Source organism: Symphodus melops, assembly GCF_947650265.1.
Source record: "Symphodus melops genome assembly, chromosome: 1".
NCBI lineage: Eukaryota > Metazoa > Chordata > Actinopteri > Labriformes > Labridae > Symphodus > Symphodus melops.
Genome location: NC_136691.1, coordinates 39,035,759 through 39,053,999, shown reverse-complemented (window position 1 = coordinate 39,053,999; position 18,241 = coordinate 39,035,759). Strand labels below are relative to the sequence as shown.

Here is an 18,241-nt window from a genome sequence, read left to right as displayed (position 1 = left end):
CGCTTCCATCAATGCACATTTCTATCACGTCTGTGATGGAGATGAGTTATTTAATCCTGTCTACATGGGAACATTTTTGAGGGATTATATGGGTTTAACCAGCGAGGAGTGGCAAATATGCCCAATGAGGAAAAGTCAGGAAGTTATTCAGCGTGTGTTAAATTATATGAGGACATTAAACTTAATATTCACAACTTGTTCTATGAGCCATCTGACCAAACGGCCCTAATGAGCCGAGCATCACAAGAATTGCTTTCCTTTTTAACGCACACGTAAAGTTTAATTAATTGACCACATTCTGTTATTGAAAAAAAAAGGAACTGTGATGCAAAACAGAGGACAAGCACAAATTGCTTTTCTGAGTCAGAAACTTCACACAGCCGTAAGCCTTTTCCAGGGTGGAAGCGGTGTGACATAAAATGAAGAGCTTGAGGCGAAAGAAAGTGATCAAGGTGACTCTGCGATGATGTGCTGAAAAATGGAGGAGGAGAAAAAGAAAAAAAAGATAATCTTTCAAGAATCATCAAGCCCGTGCTAGCCGAAGATGAGAGATGACAGGCGAAAGATTTAGTCTTTTAGTGTGTTGAAACAGAGCTAGGAGGAGGAGGAGGAGTAAAAGGGAGAGCTAAGAGATCTTGGCTACTTTGTTGCTTTGTAGGAATGAGAAAAGCAGGTGGGTGTTGGACACGCTGCAGACTGGGAGGTTTTGCAGAGTGGGAGTTTGTGCTTGTGTTCGTCTTTCAACCACCTGTCTGGAGACATGCTCAGAGGAAATCATAAACAAAGATGCTCGGCACGCAGATGGCGGTTTTAAAACTTTATTACTAATAATGATAACATCCTCACACAAACAAACACCAAGCCTGAGTGTTCCCTGACGTCACATCGTCATCGATTTCTTGGAAATAAAATGAAACGCTTAAAAAGATAAACATGGTGCCATCGACCCTTCAACAGTTTACCTCTGTCTGAACATCATGTCCATGTTCTTAAAATTCCACACTGCTGATGCACAATGATCTAATGTCACCACTTGCATGGCTCCCATTAAACCAAACAGGAAGCAACATCTTCAGCAGCTCTTACGAGGGACGTGGTTCATCTGCAGTCTGACCTTTTTCATGTTTATGTAAAACCACAACAATCCTGAAGCTTCAGTGACACTTTTACTCAGCCTCTCAGGGGAGAGATGAAGAAAACAGATCGTAGATGGGAACTGGATGATTGAATTGTGTGTGTGTGTGTGTGTGGGGTTTTTTCCCCCCTCTGCTGCCACATCAGAAATTGTCAAATGCCAAATCGGTAAGTACTTCCAGGACTTTAGAGGTCATTTTGACTGAAGCCAACTCTCAGTATCTGTAACCTGAATACTTTCACCAGATGGAAAACACAATCTGTTCAAACTCCCCCAAAGGGATTTGGCAAGACAGTGAGTTCACAGTACACTCACACACAAACACATGCACACACACACACACACAAACAGATTACAGTTAAACAAACATTCAGATATTCTTCGGCTGAATAAAAAGAAGAATGTCCAGACATCTGTAGCATACACCTTGAGCCACAAGAGAACATCCAACAGAGTAAAGAGTACAATTTCTGAGCTCCACTGTACTCTGCTCTCTCCCCTCCTCCACTTTGTTTTAGTGGCAGTGTGAACAGACGGTGAAAAAAAGACTATTTGTGCACTGACAAACACCAACCAGAAAGGAAAAAAAAGTCTTTAAAAAATTCAAAGTGCCCGGTTTTCTTTGTTTGACCAGCAGTTTCAGATTTGTAATAACTCACAGCAAGCAGGAAGAACAGGAGTACATTTAAAGAATAAAATAGATCTGCTGCAAAGAGCCGGCTGGAACTTTTCAACAAAAACTTGAGCCAAAACTTTTTAAGTCTGGATACATTCACCCAAAGACCTATCCTGTTTTATTTTCAGTCTTACAACTATGCACCCCGCTCTTTGTGCTTTGTTATTCCTATGCGCGACTCAAGTGTGTGCTTCAAATCTTTCAAACTGCAAAAACTATGCCATCCAGTACAAAACAAATGCACATAATGTTCCCTCAAACCTTTTACAAACTACAACCAGTGCTGTCATCCCTCTAAAAAGCGTCTCTCCGATCGCTCTCTCTCCCTCTCTGTAAGCCACCCAAACAGATTCGTGGCATGTTTCAGCCTCCTCTTAAAAGGTAAATCACACAGCAAAGGAAAGAGAAAAAAATCTCACCAGCTTTACAGGGATCCTTATAGTCGATCGCCTCTGATGTGGGCTCCACATAGTAGCCCGGATCAATCGACTCCAAATCGATCGCCAATATCACGCCGAGACAGGATAGTAGAAGCAAACATCTCGCCGTGAGATCCATTATTGTGGTGGGGGAGAAGGCGAAAGGCGAGGGATAAAAGGTAAATGAAGAGAGATGGACAGAGAGAAAGAGAGAGAGAAAGAGAGAGAGAGAGAAATGGGAGGTTTTTTGGGGAAAACGAGATCCCTCTAGAGGGCGGGTTTTAAATCCAGCCTCGCTCCGGCGTCTCGTGGGCTTTGGAGGCAGTGATTTCTCCTTCAGCTGGAGCTCCGGGCTCGTGCACAGGACTGCTTGACAAACTTTGATGATATGGCAGACCCGTCGTCTCGGTGAAATGAGCTCTCACACGTCGGTAATGCCCCTGCGCGTATTCATTGCTCCCTTGCCGTTAAATTAGGGGCCCTTGAAGAGGACACGGGGGACTATTATTTGGTTTACTTCATATTGACTTTATATGAGTTATTATGATGTTTATATTTTTTTCCTTCAGCTGCCTTTACACTCTGTGTTTATAGTAATGGACCGTCTTATTCAATCTAGAAAAGTAGAGATATAATCAGCTTTCGCTCCTTCGAGCCAGAGTTTGTGAAAGAAAAGGGCTGTTGAAACAACCATACAATTCAAAAGTTCAACAGAAATTGTTCTAAAGGAGTTAAACGTTTTTCTTAGATTTGATATTTTATCTTTAACCTTAGAATCCCTCTCTTGGTTGTTTGGATAATTCGCAGGGGCGCAGAGAAAAGCGTAGCTTGAAGGCGGACTGTACGCACGCACAGAAATCCACACGTGAGGATTCGACTCCAGCCACGCAGTCGTGATGTCACACGCACGCACACGCACATGCATAAATAAACAAACAATCAAAACAGCAGAATGAGCTTGACCTTAGGTGCTGCGTAAATTGGCAAATAACAACTCTTCAGTGAATTTGAGTGATTTGAGCGCCACCTGTTGGAGATTTCAATAATATAGGTAACCGTGGGTAAAATAATAGAGCAGTGAATAGGGGTAGGCCATAATGACATGAACAGAAAAGGGGTTGCCTCTTTGGCAGGGAAACCTAAGGTTTTATTATCTGATCACTACACTACAACGACAAAAAAAAAAAAAAATAACGTTAAATACTGCATCTTCTACATCACATTTCCATTAATGTTTCATGTCTTCAAACAGCCTGTCTTTGCTCTTGCACTTTCCAAACCCTCTATATCAACTATAGGCCTAATCAAATTTAAAAATGCAGTTGCACAAATTGAAATCTAAACATTAAGAGATAACTCTGGAAATGTGTTACAAAGCAAATTAATTTATTTTATCAGACTATCGCCAAATTTGTACTACTTGTATGTGGAGAGTACTTAATGGCTAAGACCTTAGATGACTCTGTCTGCTGCTGCAGCTGAGGAAGATGATGATGATGATGATGATGCTGATGATGGGAGACTCTACCAGCATTCCTGTTGTTGTTGTCTGTCTGACAACAGCCATCCTGTCTGTAACTATTACAAACAAAGTCTGGTTTGGCTAAGCTGGAAGAGAAACACTCCTCTCTTTATCTGATCTGACTGTGTGGAATGTAAGACCGGATGTGTGCTGAGATAATTAGGCTGTACAGTATCTCTGCTACTGTTAACACAGCAGTTTAACCACGATGCATTAGAGTAAAACATGATTTAAATAAGAAGAGTTTCATGGCTTGTACAATTCTATAAGAACGCAATGTAGGGGTCTTGAGGCAGATTATTTTTTTACTGTGGCAGTTTCAAACAAAAATCAATTTACAGTAAAATTATGACAATGTACAGATGTGAAATAGTCTGTAGGCATAATATGAAATTAAACGTGGGGGGTTTACCAATCTGGTGATTGACATGAATGCTGACAGACTTGGACTGTCAAAAGTACGGCGGCTTTTCAGTAAATAGTTCTTACTAAACAACATTAGCATCACACATTTACATTGCAATTCAACATGGCTTCTGAAACCAAAAGATTATGACCAATCCTGGTATTTAATTAGCAATTAAAACAAGTGTTTCCGCCAACACATTATATGGTTGTCATCTTTTTATTGTGAAAGAACACTGCTTCACAAAAAGCAATTATGATGAAATGCTTTGATGATGTGAATATAATTACTGCGATAAATAATAATGAAGGCATGACGTTCTAGTGAAGTCATCTCACAAACATGGAAATATTCAGTTGTGACATCAAAATGCTTCACAAACAAGCTGACGTTCAAGTTAATTATTCCTATCTAGTCCTTTAATTAATGAGCGGCAACATCTTCTAAGTGTTGATACTTTTGTCAACTGTACAGTGGAATTATTTCACTCTGGGGTTGCTGTTTCTTCTTACATGAAATAATTCTCAGAGGATAACGTGTTCCCATAAAACCTAAATGTGTAGATAGAGAGCACAGACTGTAGCATAGAGACCAACAAAGCAATGTTATTAGTGTCTGTGCTTCCCATCTGCACACAGAGGTGATGTGTCTCAGCAGCTCAGCCCCAGTCAAGGAAGACTGCCCAACCCTCTCTCAGGAGGATGGGAGGCAGGTGTTCTGCGTGTTCTCGGGTGGTGTGTTCATCATCACAGGGAGGAAACGTCTCATCAGCAGGCTGTGGCTCCCAGATGCTTCTGGCACAGCGCCAACTCAATCAGATGCGTCACCAGATCGAAAACCTTGAGCAGACTTTCACTGCTGTAAAAGGGCACAGAGAAATGAATGAACTCACAGTCCAGTAACATGAATGAACTTATTTATATGAAAGTCTTGACCACCATTTCGTTCTTTTGCTCTTAAAAAAAAATGGCTCCAGAGTGCATGCAGACTCTTCAGAAATAATGTGAGGATATTTTCAGCCTGATCACATGAACATTTTCTGAAGTGCAGCTCCCCGTTTGTGGACAGCCTATTAAGATGGATGGTGATAACACTTAGCTGAGGAAGTTGTTTTCACTCTGCAGTCATAGCAGGTTTTTATGTAATTCTGGAGAAAGATAGTACATTAAACTGTGATTTTTAATGTGTTTGTATGCATATAGTTTAAGTGTATATCATACTCTAAACTCATCTGTACATTCATACGTGTTCTACACTTGGTGTGTAGTGTAAACTACAATAACCTGGTAACTGCAGGAGAGGATAGTCATTTACAGCAGAGCTCATTCGTGATTAAACACAACAATCCTTCTTGGCTTTGACATGTCATGACTTTATGGAAGCAGTCAGTGAAGGTATTCAAGAGTAACCCAAACAGATACATTTTTTTGTATTGTATGGACGATGTTAGCATTTATAAAACAGAAAAGGTAGATGTTGCCTCAATCAACAAATACAGATCTACACATGCAGCTATGTTTAAGTTATTCTAAAAAGAGCTATAGGTCAAATATGCCTTCATGACGAATGGTCAAATGGTTTAAACACACCTTAGGCTCACTGGTGCGAGCCGGCGTCATGTCACCAGTTTGGCTGAGAGATCCCCCTCTACTGGTCTGTGCTCCTCGAAGGGTGACAGTTATGGATGTGGGGGCTTTTTGCCCTACTGACACACAAACAAAACCACTCAACACTAACAGCTTCTCACGCTTATGCCCAAAATTCAACTTTTAGCGTCGCACTCCGGCAAAAATGTTGCCAAATATACTGTTTAGAAATCATCAGGAAGACCGGTTTGGTGGTTATTAAGCAAATTAAAATAACAGCAGAGGGTTTAACATGAACACAATGGAGAATAAAAAAACAAGTTTGGTGTTTAAGTCAAGCAAGAGGAGTGAGCAATATAACAGATTCACACTAAAATAAATAAAAAAAACAGCAGCAATGAAAACACACTTGATTCCAGTCTTTATTGTTACAACAGGGACACAACTTGAGTAATCATGGGCTGATTTTGTTGCTTTATAAACATCTCTCTGTGAGATGTTAGCATTAACTTATGCATATTCTAAGCAGGTGATTGAATGAAAGGATTTACAACATGAAGAGGCAAACAAAAGGAACACAAACATGGAATGACTAATGCTGGCAAAAAAAAAAAAAAAAAAAACCTGACACACAAGAAGCTCCTTGGATTCAACTTTTGAGTTTCTTATTACATTTTGTTAACCTCACAAGCCTCGTATTTTACTTTAATCATGATGTTTCTCTATCAAATAGTTTCATACGATTTAATTGTTCATAGGCTTCAATTTTCCACTTCAACACTGGCTGGAGCATGAACTTGAAACTCAAACTTTTCACTTTATGATTTCCCCATAGCTCTTCTGAAAACGAAACATGAATACGTTTGAAGTTGTCCTCTGATGCTGAATAGCTGCACGTCTGACTCTGGGGTCCAACACCAACACACACGTAGACTGAGCTGCTCTCTACTGTCCTCTACAGTGATAATCCTCCCTGGCCTACAGATGTCCTGAACTACTGTCATCAAAACAAAGGATGAGTGAACCCTGGGCTTTCAGCGTGGCCGTTGTGTTTTGGCAGCGCGAGACATACCCGCAGACTGATTGGTGATGTGCGCCAAGCCGGGTAAGCTGCTGGCAAGTTTGGCCAGCCCACCGTTGGTCAGCAGCTGGTGGATGGCAGTGTTTTTAGCCACTCCTCCAGTGGTGACCACGGGCACCGCCCGTAGAAGAGTACCGCTGCTGGTACAGACTGAGCCCAGGACCTGACTCTGAGGCTTCCCACAGACCGCCTGAAGAAGGAGGAGAAGAAGGCACCTCGTGTTACGGACTGAGGGTTCATTTCATTTTTTACTGTCAGAACACTTTTGTGACAGTAGGAGAGTTTTCTCATGGTGTGTATACGAGGGACTGCAGCTGTAATACATCTAATGGCAACATTTATGTTTGTACATGATCCCTTGACAAATAAAAGTTAAATCATTACTGCTCGTCCTGATGATTTCCCTCTTTGTTTGTCTTAGAATATTCATCTTATAAAACTAAATAAGACTTAATATTGTAAAAGAAATGAAAATGATGTGGAACCAACAGTTCCTAATAACTTCAATTAGTACTAATAATAACTTTTAATGACGTGAAGACACATCACAGCTTTCCTGTGTAACCTTATGGGCCGGAAAGTCAAACTCTTCCATATCCAGGCTGATGTAAATGCACACTTTTGTACACGCCTGCCACTTTAAAAAGCATCACAAATGTACACTTTCTTGAGTTCAGGAAGCACTTGACTTTAGGGTTTCGCATTTTGAATATAGCAATATACATAAGAGGTACCTGGGTGCTGCCTGTGTTTGCGGCTGAGGAGGGCAGGCTAGGAGCTTTGGTGACGATCTCCTGAAGAGTGAAACTTAGACCTTGAAGTAGACTGCTGGCGGAAGCCGCTGCATACAAACAAAAAGACAGTGAATTGATGGGGGGGGGGGACTAAAGTGAAATGAATGCTAAATACATTATTCCAACCCAATCTTCCCCAACAGGTCTAATCTAGATTGACACACGCACACAGACACTCACACACCACATGAAAGACGTGTCCAAAGGGTAAGGTCTGGGACCAGACATACAGCAATGGCGCAAGAGGTGATCAATGATGATGTTTGCTTTTATATGTTTTCCCCACACACTGATCTCATCCAGAGGTCCAAACTTTAATCTCTCTCTACAAAGCTGTTAGAGGCAAGCTGCTCGGTGTGCTAAAGCAACTGCATTGAGATTAGCCGCACAGTTGAGACTTCAAACAGCGTGCAGGGCAGGACAGGACAGAGATACCTTGGGCCGTAGCCGGAGCTTGCGCCTGGGCTGTTGTGGACGACCCTGACACCATGCAAGGCTGCACGCTGCTGCTGAATGAGCTGGAGCCTGGGGACAGGGCACCAGACACCTCTGAGACACTACCAGACCTGCAGTGACACACATAACCACCAGTCCACTCAGGAGGTACCCCAGCAAGTGCTGTTTGGCCATCACTCGGCTCCTCTGAGCTCCTCCACCTCTCATTAATCCCTCTGCACCACACACACTTTGTACAAAAGGTTGGGGATTGGGCATGTGTATAGGCAGGTTTAGGGTGCCTGTGTGCAGCAGGGCAGGTTAGCTTACCGTTGGCTTGTGAGAAGTCCTGAAAGCTCCTTGGCTCCAGCAACAGTCTGTCCCACTGTCACTGTTAAGGGCTTTCCAGAGACACCCACTGCAAGACAAGGTATCAAATCACCTGTTATTTAACGTCAACATTACTAAACGTACCCGTTTCATTTTGGCCTTCAGAAAAACACAGAAGCAATCACCAAGCACAACTCGGTAGTCACGTGTTGCAATTGGTGCAATACTTGTTGTGAAATAAATTGACCAACTTTCTTTTGAGCAATATTATAAAGACAACAAAAACATGTCTCTTTCTGATCATTTTATCCAGAGATCTCTTTTTACTTTGAATTCCTGTGCAGTCTACTGATTTTATCAATCCACGTCACAACTAAGAGGAGTATCATCTCTGAGTATCCACTCTGATCCAGACTGTTTTTAAAAGCCCTGGAAAGTTCTCTCAGTGATCAACGAAACCAGAATCATCCTTCATAGTAAATGTTAATATACTGTTTCTAAAAGGTCCTACCTTCCTGTGTCGTCGGGCTGGTGGTGCCCCCTGCTGACTCACTTTGGGAAACAATGGTGACCTTGATTTTTGCTCTCTTTGAGGCTTTGCTGGGTGTGGGACTCGGCATCTGCCTCTTCTTGCCATGCGATCTCACTTCATCTCTGTCCAGACCATCCATCTGATCGCTGGTCACAGGCACTGCACCACAGAAACAAACAAGCACAAGAACAGATAGGCCAATGAAGTGTCTTTGATCTGGACTCCTTTAGCCTGTTGTATCTCCTATAAGTGATTTTAAATCCAAATCTTTCCCCATTTTTATTGTCTTAATTCCAACCATTAGCTAAAGTGCTTAGCAATATCAAACATGCAACTTTTAGATATTCTACTGTGACACACATTTGGGTGTTTAGTGAGAGCAGTGTTTAAATATGTGACTTTCATTTTCAAAACTTGGGCAATGGAAACACAGAAAAGAGTGAAAAAAAAAGAAGAAAGAGAAAGAAGAGGGACAGAGACTTACCAAAAATACAAGGAGGTGTGCCAGGAGGAAGATTTTTCCTCACAAGCATGTTTTGTTTCATAAAAGCAGCAAACTGAGCTGGAATGATAGGGGGGGAAAAAAGACGGAAAGGAAAGTTTGAAGTAGAGAAAAGACAAAAAGAGAGGAGAGTATTTCAGTCACGTTCAGTCTTGCCCCGTCATATCTTGTGTTGTGATTATTGCTTTAATTTCACAAGCAGTCATTTTCACATCTTATGTATCGTTGTCTGCTCAGCTGGTGCCGAAGTCGGGGTGGAATGACTCTTTGTAACATGTTTTTACTAAAGAGTACAGAAAATGTGAGTGGTGAGAGGTACCAAGGATCACTCTGCACATGTGGGTGAGAGTGAATTTATATTCCTTATCGCGAGAGCTGACGCATTATTGCTTACAAAACTAACCTTGAGCCTGTTTGTGGGTGAGTACTGTGCCCGAGCGCTGCATGTGTGTCTTGAGGAGCTGTGTGGCTGTGATCAGACTGGACTTCTGTGCGGGTGACAGGCCAGACGTCTTAGGTTTGGGACTTGAAGTAGGACTGCTGCAGACACTAGACAGTTCCTGCATACAAGATTAGGATGAGGAACACACAAGTTATTCATTCATGCTTTAATTATTCATTAGAAACAGAACTTTAACTTGAAGATAGTTGAACTTGAAGTGTCGCGAACAGAATTTACACTGAAAAATTAAAGGTGTTAAAAGCATCCAATGAGATCAGCTCTTTAAGTCTTAGCCCTCTTTGTAACTCGGTGCAATTAAAGGGAGATAGAGATAGATAGATACTTTATTGATCCCGAGGGAAATTCAAGAGAGCAGCAAACTTGAAACGCCTTTGTCCCCAGTTCAGTTCTGACTTTTGGAACAGACAATAACAAAAGGTCCTGGGGTCAAAGATTGTAAGTTCCTGTACTCTTCTGACTGATTTTTTTAGTCATTTCTGGATATAGTCTGATAGTCTGAAGCCCTGGTTGGTTACCGAAAGAAAAAACGTAGACATTTCAAACCTCTTAAAAATGTGCGTTAACGCTCGCTGATGTCACTGACCTCAGAACCTGAAGGTGAGATAGGGACTCTAAGAGCAGGGGAGGAAGGCCGTCCTCGCTCCATGTCAAAGGGAAGTTCACGTCGAGGCCTTTTCTTCTTCTCCGTGTCCATGTCCCTCATCTCACCTGAGCCATGACTGTGTCCCTCTGCTCGCGTGAGGACGCCTGACAAGAAGTCAGCTATCTCATCCTGCCAGTCAGAAATCAAAGAAGCAAAAGTCCTCAGCATAGATGCATTTGCTTCAAAAGATATCACAAAGGTTGAGAAACACTCCAGACATAACCTTGTGATTTTTTTTTTTTTCAAATACGATGACCAACCTGAACACAGCGATCCACCATGGTCTGTGTTAGTCCCTCTGATTTCATCTTCGCTGAATTGATTCTGTTGGAGGGAGACAATGAAATGTTTCTACCACAAATAAATGACATCAAACTCTTTAAACTTTGACTCCTCAAATCAGAGGTTGTGACTGACCTGAGGTTGTCGTCTGCTCCTCCCACCAACACCATGCTGTTGTCTGCCCTCAGCTTCTCCCTGAACTCCTCCATGCCTTCGATGCTACACTGCAGAGCGTTCTGGCCGACCACGAACAGCACTGGAGTCTTCATGTCAAGCAGGGGGTCGTCCACATCCTGCAAACAAACATCAACCTTTACTTCAAGAAACAACGAGAAAAAAAAGTACTAACATGAAAAGGGAGGGCTGCAGATGATTGGAGGGCTCAGTTCTTACCCCTCTTGGCCCATTGACTGTTAGAAGGGGGAAGCCGAGACATACTACAGCTGTCAGATACTCCATAAGAGATACCTGTAATCAAGCAGTGGTGAATCAACTCATGTGACCTTAAACACAAAAAATATCATCTGCTTCTTTGCATAGATCAGACGTATAAATGACTTACGTGACAAGCAATGAGAGCACCTGTGTTCCAGCCAACGAGGATAATGGGTTTGTGAGGAAAGTGACTGTGAACCTGGTGGAAACATTTTAAACACCATCAAGTACAAGAGGAAATATAAGACGGCTGAAGAAGCATTTTACAGAGGTTTTTTCTTCCTGTGTTGTCCTTGCAGACAATGATCATAAAACCTTTCAGGTAACTGGAAGTACAAGATCATTTTTTGTGTTATGAATTTCAAAGAGCCATTTAAATATCCACTCATTAATCTTTTCTCGCCTCGATTATTGCAATTCCCTTCTCTGCGGTTTAACTCACAGATCACTTTCCCGCCTTCAACTGGTCCAGAATGCAGCAGCTCACCCCTGTTCTGGCTTCTCTCCACTGGCTACCTGACACTTTTAGAATTGATTTTAAGATCCTTCTGATTACTTTTAAAGCCCGTCTAGGCCTCGCCCCATGTTACATCTGTGACATTTTAATCCCCTATCAATCACCCCGAGGTCTCAGATCCTCAGGCAGCTCCCTTCTGGTCGTTTTAAAGTCGAGGCTCAAATCTAAAGGAGACCGAGCCTTTGAGATCGGGGGCCCTCGACTTTGGAACGACATGCCTGAGGAGATAAGGCGGGCAGAGTCAGTGGCATCTTTTAAATCACTTCTTAAAACTCATTTTTATAGACTTGCTTTTATGTGCTCTCTTCTTTTAAGATTTCCACTAATCTCTCCTTTTCCTCATTTATTTAATTGCTTTTCACTTTTTTAGTATGTTATAATTCCTACTCCTTTTAACGTTCAACTCTCCTGCCGTCTGCTGTCTTACTCATTTTACCTTCTCTTATTTTATCCTTATTCTACCTGTGATGGGATGTTGTCCCCCCCCCCCCCCCCCCCCGTCTTATTTTTAGTTATTTTATTTGAGCCTTTTATTTTTTGGTCCATCTGTTCTTCTCAAAATGCTGATGTATTTGTATTTATATGTAAAGCACTTTGTAAGCAGTCATTTTTAAAGGCGCTATATAAATGAAGTTATTATTATTATTAAACTCTGAGGTGTGTTGAGGGTGTTGTGTTCCTAACAACAAAAAGAAAGCTTGCTACAAGTTGTAGCCTTATAAATATAAAACGTTTTCTTTAAGTTTAAGATATAAAGCGAAGACTATTTTCTACTAATTTGGCCAAAACAATATTTGTGAAGCACGACTTTCAGCAACATCACTATGAGGGGCGTTGGATGACGGCTATGTCGTCCAGCCAATGCACTACAGAGGCTCAAGTCCTCGTCGCAGTGACCACGGGTTCAAATCCGACTTCAGCCCTCTCTCCTGCCAACATTTCCCGTCTCTCCTCTGCTGTCCTTTCCAATAAGAGAAAAACCAGCACTCCTCCCCCCCTCCCAGAAAAAAACAAACAAAAAACCCACACGCATGACATCACTATCACTTTAAAAAAAAACGTAGATGATTTGCAAAACAGAACATCCTACCTCCATGACCTTGGCCCTCACAGTGCCTAACATGTGCTCTAAGCACTGAGTGATGCCAATGTTTGCTCCGCTGTTCACATGACTGTGCACTGGGATGACCTGAAACAAAAACAGTTGGTACAGGATATTTATCTCATATAAAAAATATATAAATAAATGATTATTTTTCTTAGACGTGGATTTATTTAAGAAATACCTTTCCCAAACAAGAGAGCTGTGATTGCCAGAATCTCATTCGCCGGGAAGTAGACAGGGCCGGATTGGTGGGGCTTGATGGCGCTATTAGAATGAGTGGAGATCCAGGAAGCTTGCACTGAAACATTAAATCAACAGATACAGTTTTCAACTGCTGCAAATCACTTAAAACATAAGGGGAAACAAAAGCTGGATCTTCAAGTGCTTACTGGTTTATTCTGGGAGAGGACTCCTACAGCGGGGTCCCAGGGCCGTTTCAGTAGTAGCGACAGGGCCTCTGCACTCGGAGCGCCAGTCTTTGTCGTGGTTAGAAGCATTCTGTCGATCAGTAAGGGCAACTTCACAGACACAAAGAGTTATAGTGATGAATCCAGAATCACGGAGCACACACCTGACACGATACACAGACTATTTCATCATTAATTCTAACAGACAGCTCCTACCTTGCTTTTGAGAGTCTGCAACACATCCAGGTATGCAGCCAGCATAGCGAGGCTTAACGATTCAATCATGATGTTGTGCAACCACTGCGTCAATTTGATGTCCCAGTTCACACTAGCTAACGCATGGCGCACCTTCCTTGCACACTTGTCGACAGCTATCCTCCGCAAGATTGGCTCATTGGAAGCCTAAGGTAAACAAACAAATGACATGGGATTATTTGAATCATTCAATAAAAGCCTGATTAAAAATATTCACAACAAGTCAGAAAGTAAATCTAAAAAACTTAAAAATATAGTGACAAAACTAGCATCACATCAGGCTCTAACTTCCCCTTCAATATTAACATTAAACATTCAATTAGTGTTGTTATCAATATTAAACTACTGTACTGATTTTCTCCTGTTGTGTAAGGGTTTAGCGTAATCCCATAGAAAGGTTATATAAGCTATAAGAAAACTAGTGTCCGACTGCTCTTGAACTGTTGCAATTTGAAAATAAGAATTGCACATCACATATGCTTAGTGATTACACACAGAGATACATGTTGAACTCGATTCATTTCAGCACTCACACATTCTGCAGAAGGACATCCAAAAATCCTTCAAAATGTACAGATCTTAAAAATCTGAATAAAGAAATCAAAACTTACATTTTCGTTGGCCAAACGGGCTAGTCTTTCAGCTTGCAGAGCTTTAAGTACTTTATTGAACAGTTTATTTTGGGCCACTGACCATCCTATCCTGAAACAGAATAGTCATGATAAAGTTAAAACAAAGCACTTAAACATAGATCACAGCTTCTGTCATCATTGGGTAAGGTAGTACAGCAGAGGATCCCGTGAAGAGGTTGAATTACTTGTTTATATGTTCCTCCCAGTCATCAGGTGGAGGAGGACTCTCAGCAACTGTTCGAGCAAACAGAACATGTCGCTCACACTCCTTCATCACACTCAAAGCTTTCTGGTTATCATACAGAGGAACAGGTCTCGGTGTGACCGTTTCCACATCTAGGACAGAATCACTGTCTCTGCAGACAAAGAAAGAAGATGAAGTTACTACAAGGAAAAAAACGGCTCATTGTTTGCATTGATCACCATTAAATTCATTCATTCACATTAATGACATTAGCTTGGAAGGCTAATGACAACTGTGTTATGATACCCAGTTCAGGTGCAGATTATGATTCATTTGGACTCACAATGAGGCTTCCGGCTGTCGACGGGGGGTAACAAACAGCGTCCTTGTGGGACGGGCACTGCTGGCATCTGGGTGGGCATTCCATGGCTTGGCATAGCTGTGGTCCAGAAAAACCAAATCCAGCTCTCTCTCATGAGCCGACAGCTGGAAAAGCAGGGATGTCCCCATCTTTCGTGCCGATAACTGGAAATCCTTATCCCCACCTCGTTGCATCCTCTTCCTGGGCCCAATGGACCCTGAGAAGGGCTCAAACGATCTTGTCAATACAGACCAAACTAGCACGAAAGAAAAAAACATGTTTAGGAGACAAACAAAACATGTCTTTGTAATCCACCATGATCCCTTTACAAGGGGAATCTGAACTTTTCAAATAAGATTGGGGTCACTTTCATCTGTAGATCCACATGTTGGATCTTTTACAACATGACCTTAGTCTGAACCAGGTCGGATAGCGTGCAACTTTGACGTCACAGGCTGGCAGAACCAGAAAGAGAGGGGAGCTTACATGAAAACTGTGTTCAACAGAACCAGGCTTTCACAATAAAGGACCAGTCTGCCATCAGCTGAACGTCATATTTAAAAAAAAAAGGAAACTGTGATTTTAAAATAATATAAATAAATTCAATACGTAATCCAACATAAAAACACAGCAAGCACATGAACGCAGCCAGAACTGAGAAGAAACAAATCTGACAGCAAAACAAATAAAGGCTTCTAATGTTACTTAGTGCACAACAGATCCCAAAGATAAACTTTGTGAAATGGTCCTACTTTCTGACACAGAAAACTCTTCGTACCAGGAGATGAACAGGCTTTTTGTTGAATCTACAGCTGCTGTTATAGCACTAAAAACTCAACAATTAAGCAATCTTTAGCATATATTTAATACAATAAAACATTTTTAAAAATATACTAAAATAAACATGTGAAATTGTTTAACCAATTGAAATGTAATATAACACAAATGTTTGATCTCATCAGGTTTTGTATAGGAGGTCAACACATGACGTTTAAAGATGTTATTATGGACTTTCTGCTGCTGTTATCTTAAATACTAATCCAGTAAAATCTCATGTAAATCATGTAGAGGGAAATGTGTTACAGCCCAATAATAATGATCTGACGTTCATACATAAAGGTGTCTACAGACAGACTATTACTGAACTATAATAATGTACCTTATTATATATTAAATACAAACAGTAAAACTGAGTTTACCATATTCAGCCTGTTACGGGATTTGACTGCTAAACCAAACATTAAAAAGTGGTTACTTGTTAATTCCCTCGTCCACTTGTGATTTCTATCTCATAGTTTATCATTAATATCAATATTATATAAAATGGACTTACAGACGTGGGCTGGCCTTACACGCTAACATTAGCATAGCAGGCTAAACGCTTACTAAAAGGCTGACTTCTGAGGCTCACCTTTTCACTTTATAGCTCCATGTTTGTCTATGCGGTTAAAACACTTTGTTTGAGGGAAATAAGGCTAAAAAAAATGCGCTTCTCTGATCATTTAAAGGATTATACAAAGCACAGATATACTGCGCGTACAAGCTACCCGTCCTTTTGTTGTATGATTGGTTGCCATGTATTGCTTCATATCCTACTTTTACAAAGCAGTTAGAAAACGACAGACAGTTGGGGCGTCATTGAAGCAAAAACTGGCAACCCAGATTGTGGCGCGTCAGTGGATGACGCAAAACATGGACTGGATTTCTGATTTAACATCCTTTCCCTACAAAATAAAAAACAATAGCAGGAAATTGAGAGTATGGGGCACCATCGGGGAGGTTTCCTACTGTCTTTGCAAAAAGTGGACATTTTGAGGCTGTGGTTTAAGTTTGTCAGTTTTCGGGGCCCCCTACTGGCCTGGGGCCCCAAGTAGTTGCCTGCCTTGCCTGCTGACAAGCAGCAGCTCTGGACAATATGTTTGTAGTAGTTATTATTATTTTGTGTTTTCAACCTCTTGGGAAAAAAAAAGTTTGTTGAAAACAGCGCTTCTGTTGCCCAATGCTGAAAAGGCTAGATTTATCAAAATATGGTCTCGAAAGCAAACAATGGCATAAATGAGCTTGATTTTTTTTTTGAGAGAAGGAACATCTGTGTATGTCTGACCTTTGCTTTATTTTGTGTGTGCTCTTTTAAATTACATTTTTTATGGTTGTTGTGATCTACAAACAAGGAATTATTAGTTTAATCTATTCTTATGATGCAGTCTGTTTATGAGAAAATGATCAATTTCTTGATGCGCGATGCGTCAACTTATGTTATCCCAAAAAATGTTCTAACCTGAGACTAAGGAAGGGTCCAATTCAAACAATAACCTATTACATTTTATGTTGACATTGGCATACTTTATTCCTAATATAGCAATGACTCTGGGTCTAATGACTATCTTGTTCAAATTGTGTAATTAACCTGTATGCTCCCTTTTTTTTCCTTTTAAGATTGAAACAAACAGCTGTGACCTTTTACAAACTGACAACTCCCCTCCTGTTTTTTTGACTCCAAAGGTCTCTGCATACACTGTTTAAAAGACAGCACTCTGCTTGAAGAACAATTGATTTATCATTTTACTCAAACAGGACAACAGACAGGACATTTTCTACCATGATGGTGAGGTTTTCTTTTTAACGGCTGTGATGTTAACATGTGCTATTGGGACCTGTCTTTGTCTTTTGTTAGGATAAAGTCATGTAAATCAAAGATTTAAAGGAAACTGTAAAACAATTGGTGATCAGTCTATATAGCAGGACTATCATGTTGTGGTTTATTAAATTAGCCTATACTAAAAATTACATAAATATCCAAGTTGCTTCCATGTCTTTAGCTTAATGGCTTATGAGCATATATGCTTCAGTAAAAAAAACGTTTCTGTTTTCCTTCTGTAGAAATGTTTGGCTCTCTCGTTGGTGCTATATGCACTGTTGTCCATGTCAAATGCTCATTGTTACCAAAAAGCCCCCAAACCAGGTAACACAAAAACCTGCGTACACATAAAGCTTACACAACCCCTACAATATAACCCTTATATCCAAAATATAGTTGAAATTCGCTCAGAATGCCATATTATAACTGTGGATACCTTTTTTTGTATAGACCAGACCCATTGTCAGGATGATGCAGACATGACATGGCATGCAGTAGGATCTTCATGGAGAAACAGTGAATGTATGGACTGTACTTGCGGTGGATGTTGTGCAGGGTAAGTAGAAATATCACAACATTTCCAATTATTCTAAAATAGAAAACTCTTACGTTAAAGACAAATTTAAATGTTGTAATATTTAACTGTGTCGAACTGTGATTACAGGTATTCAACCCCCAGATCGTTCCCGGATGACTGCGTGTCAGTGTTTGATCCTGTGGCATGTGAATACAAAGTGTTTAAAAAGAATAACCCATCTATTCAATGTATGATTTTTGGTGCAGTTGGAAAATAATACACTGGTCTGAACTCTGAAGTGAGAACAAAAAACAGAAAATAAACAGCATGTACGTTTTTCTTTGTCTTGTTTTAATTAAAACAAAAAAAAGATGCTGAGGATTT

General features: G+C 40.9%; 2 protein-coding genes across 9 annotated transcripts in view; both read right to left on the bottom strand.

Moving 5' to 3' along the window:
• Positions 1–2,588, bottom strand: part of bmp1a (bone morphogenetic protein 1a) — a 28,813-nt gene extending 26,225 nt beyond the window's left edge. The window contains exon 1 of one of the 2 annotated variants that reach the window (XM_079354227.1): positions 2,231–2,588. In XM_079354227.1, coding sequence (XP_079210353.1) covers positions 2,231–2,369 — 139 coding nt within the window. In that variant the 5' untranslated portion in view covers positions 2,370–2,588. The remainder of the gene's footprint in view (positions 1–2,230) is intronic. The other variant, XM_079354226.1, reaches the window with a different exon arrangement.
• A 1,770-nt stretch (positions 2,589–4,358) lies between these two features.
• kansl3 (KAT8 regulatory NSL complex subunit 3) lies at positions 4,359–16,312 on the bottom strand. Of its 7 annotated transcripts, none has more exons than XM_079342565.1 (22): positions 16,114–16,312; positions 14,685–14,958; positions 14,343–14,513; positions 14,137–14,227; positions 13,487–13,672; positions 13,253–13,381; positions 13,045–13,161; positions 12,849–12,947; positions 11,369–11,440; positions 11,200–11,274; positions 10,942–11,099; positions 10,785–10,848; positions 10,465–10,653; positions 9,822–9,978; positions 9,401–9,478; positions 8,896–9,075; positions 8,385–8,472; positions 8,055–8,185; positions 7,560–7,666; positions 6,817–7,015; positions 5,748–5,863; positions 4,359–5,016 (listed from the first exon to the last, which is right to left on the bottom strand). In XM_079342565.1, exons 2-22 carry the CDS (start codon positions 14,894–14,896, stop codon positions 5,011–5,013), a joined length of 2,625 nt encoding a protein of 874 aa, XP_079198691.1. In that variant the 5' UTR covers positions 14,897–14,958; positions 16,114–16,312; the 3' UTR covers positions 4,359–5,010. The 7 variants fall into 7 exon arrangements, with proteins under 7 accessions (XP_079198691.1, XP_079198692.1, XP_079198693.1 ...); XM_079342566.1 differs by having other exon boundaries at positions 5,748–5,860; XM_079342567.1 differs by lacking the exon at positions 9,401–9,478 and having other exon boundaries at positions 16,114–16,311.
• Between the last annotated feature and the right edge of the window lie 1,929 nt (positions 16,313–18,241).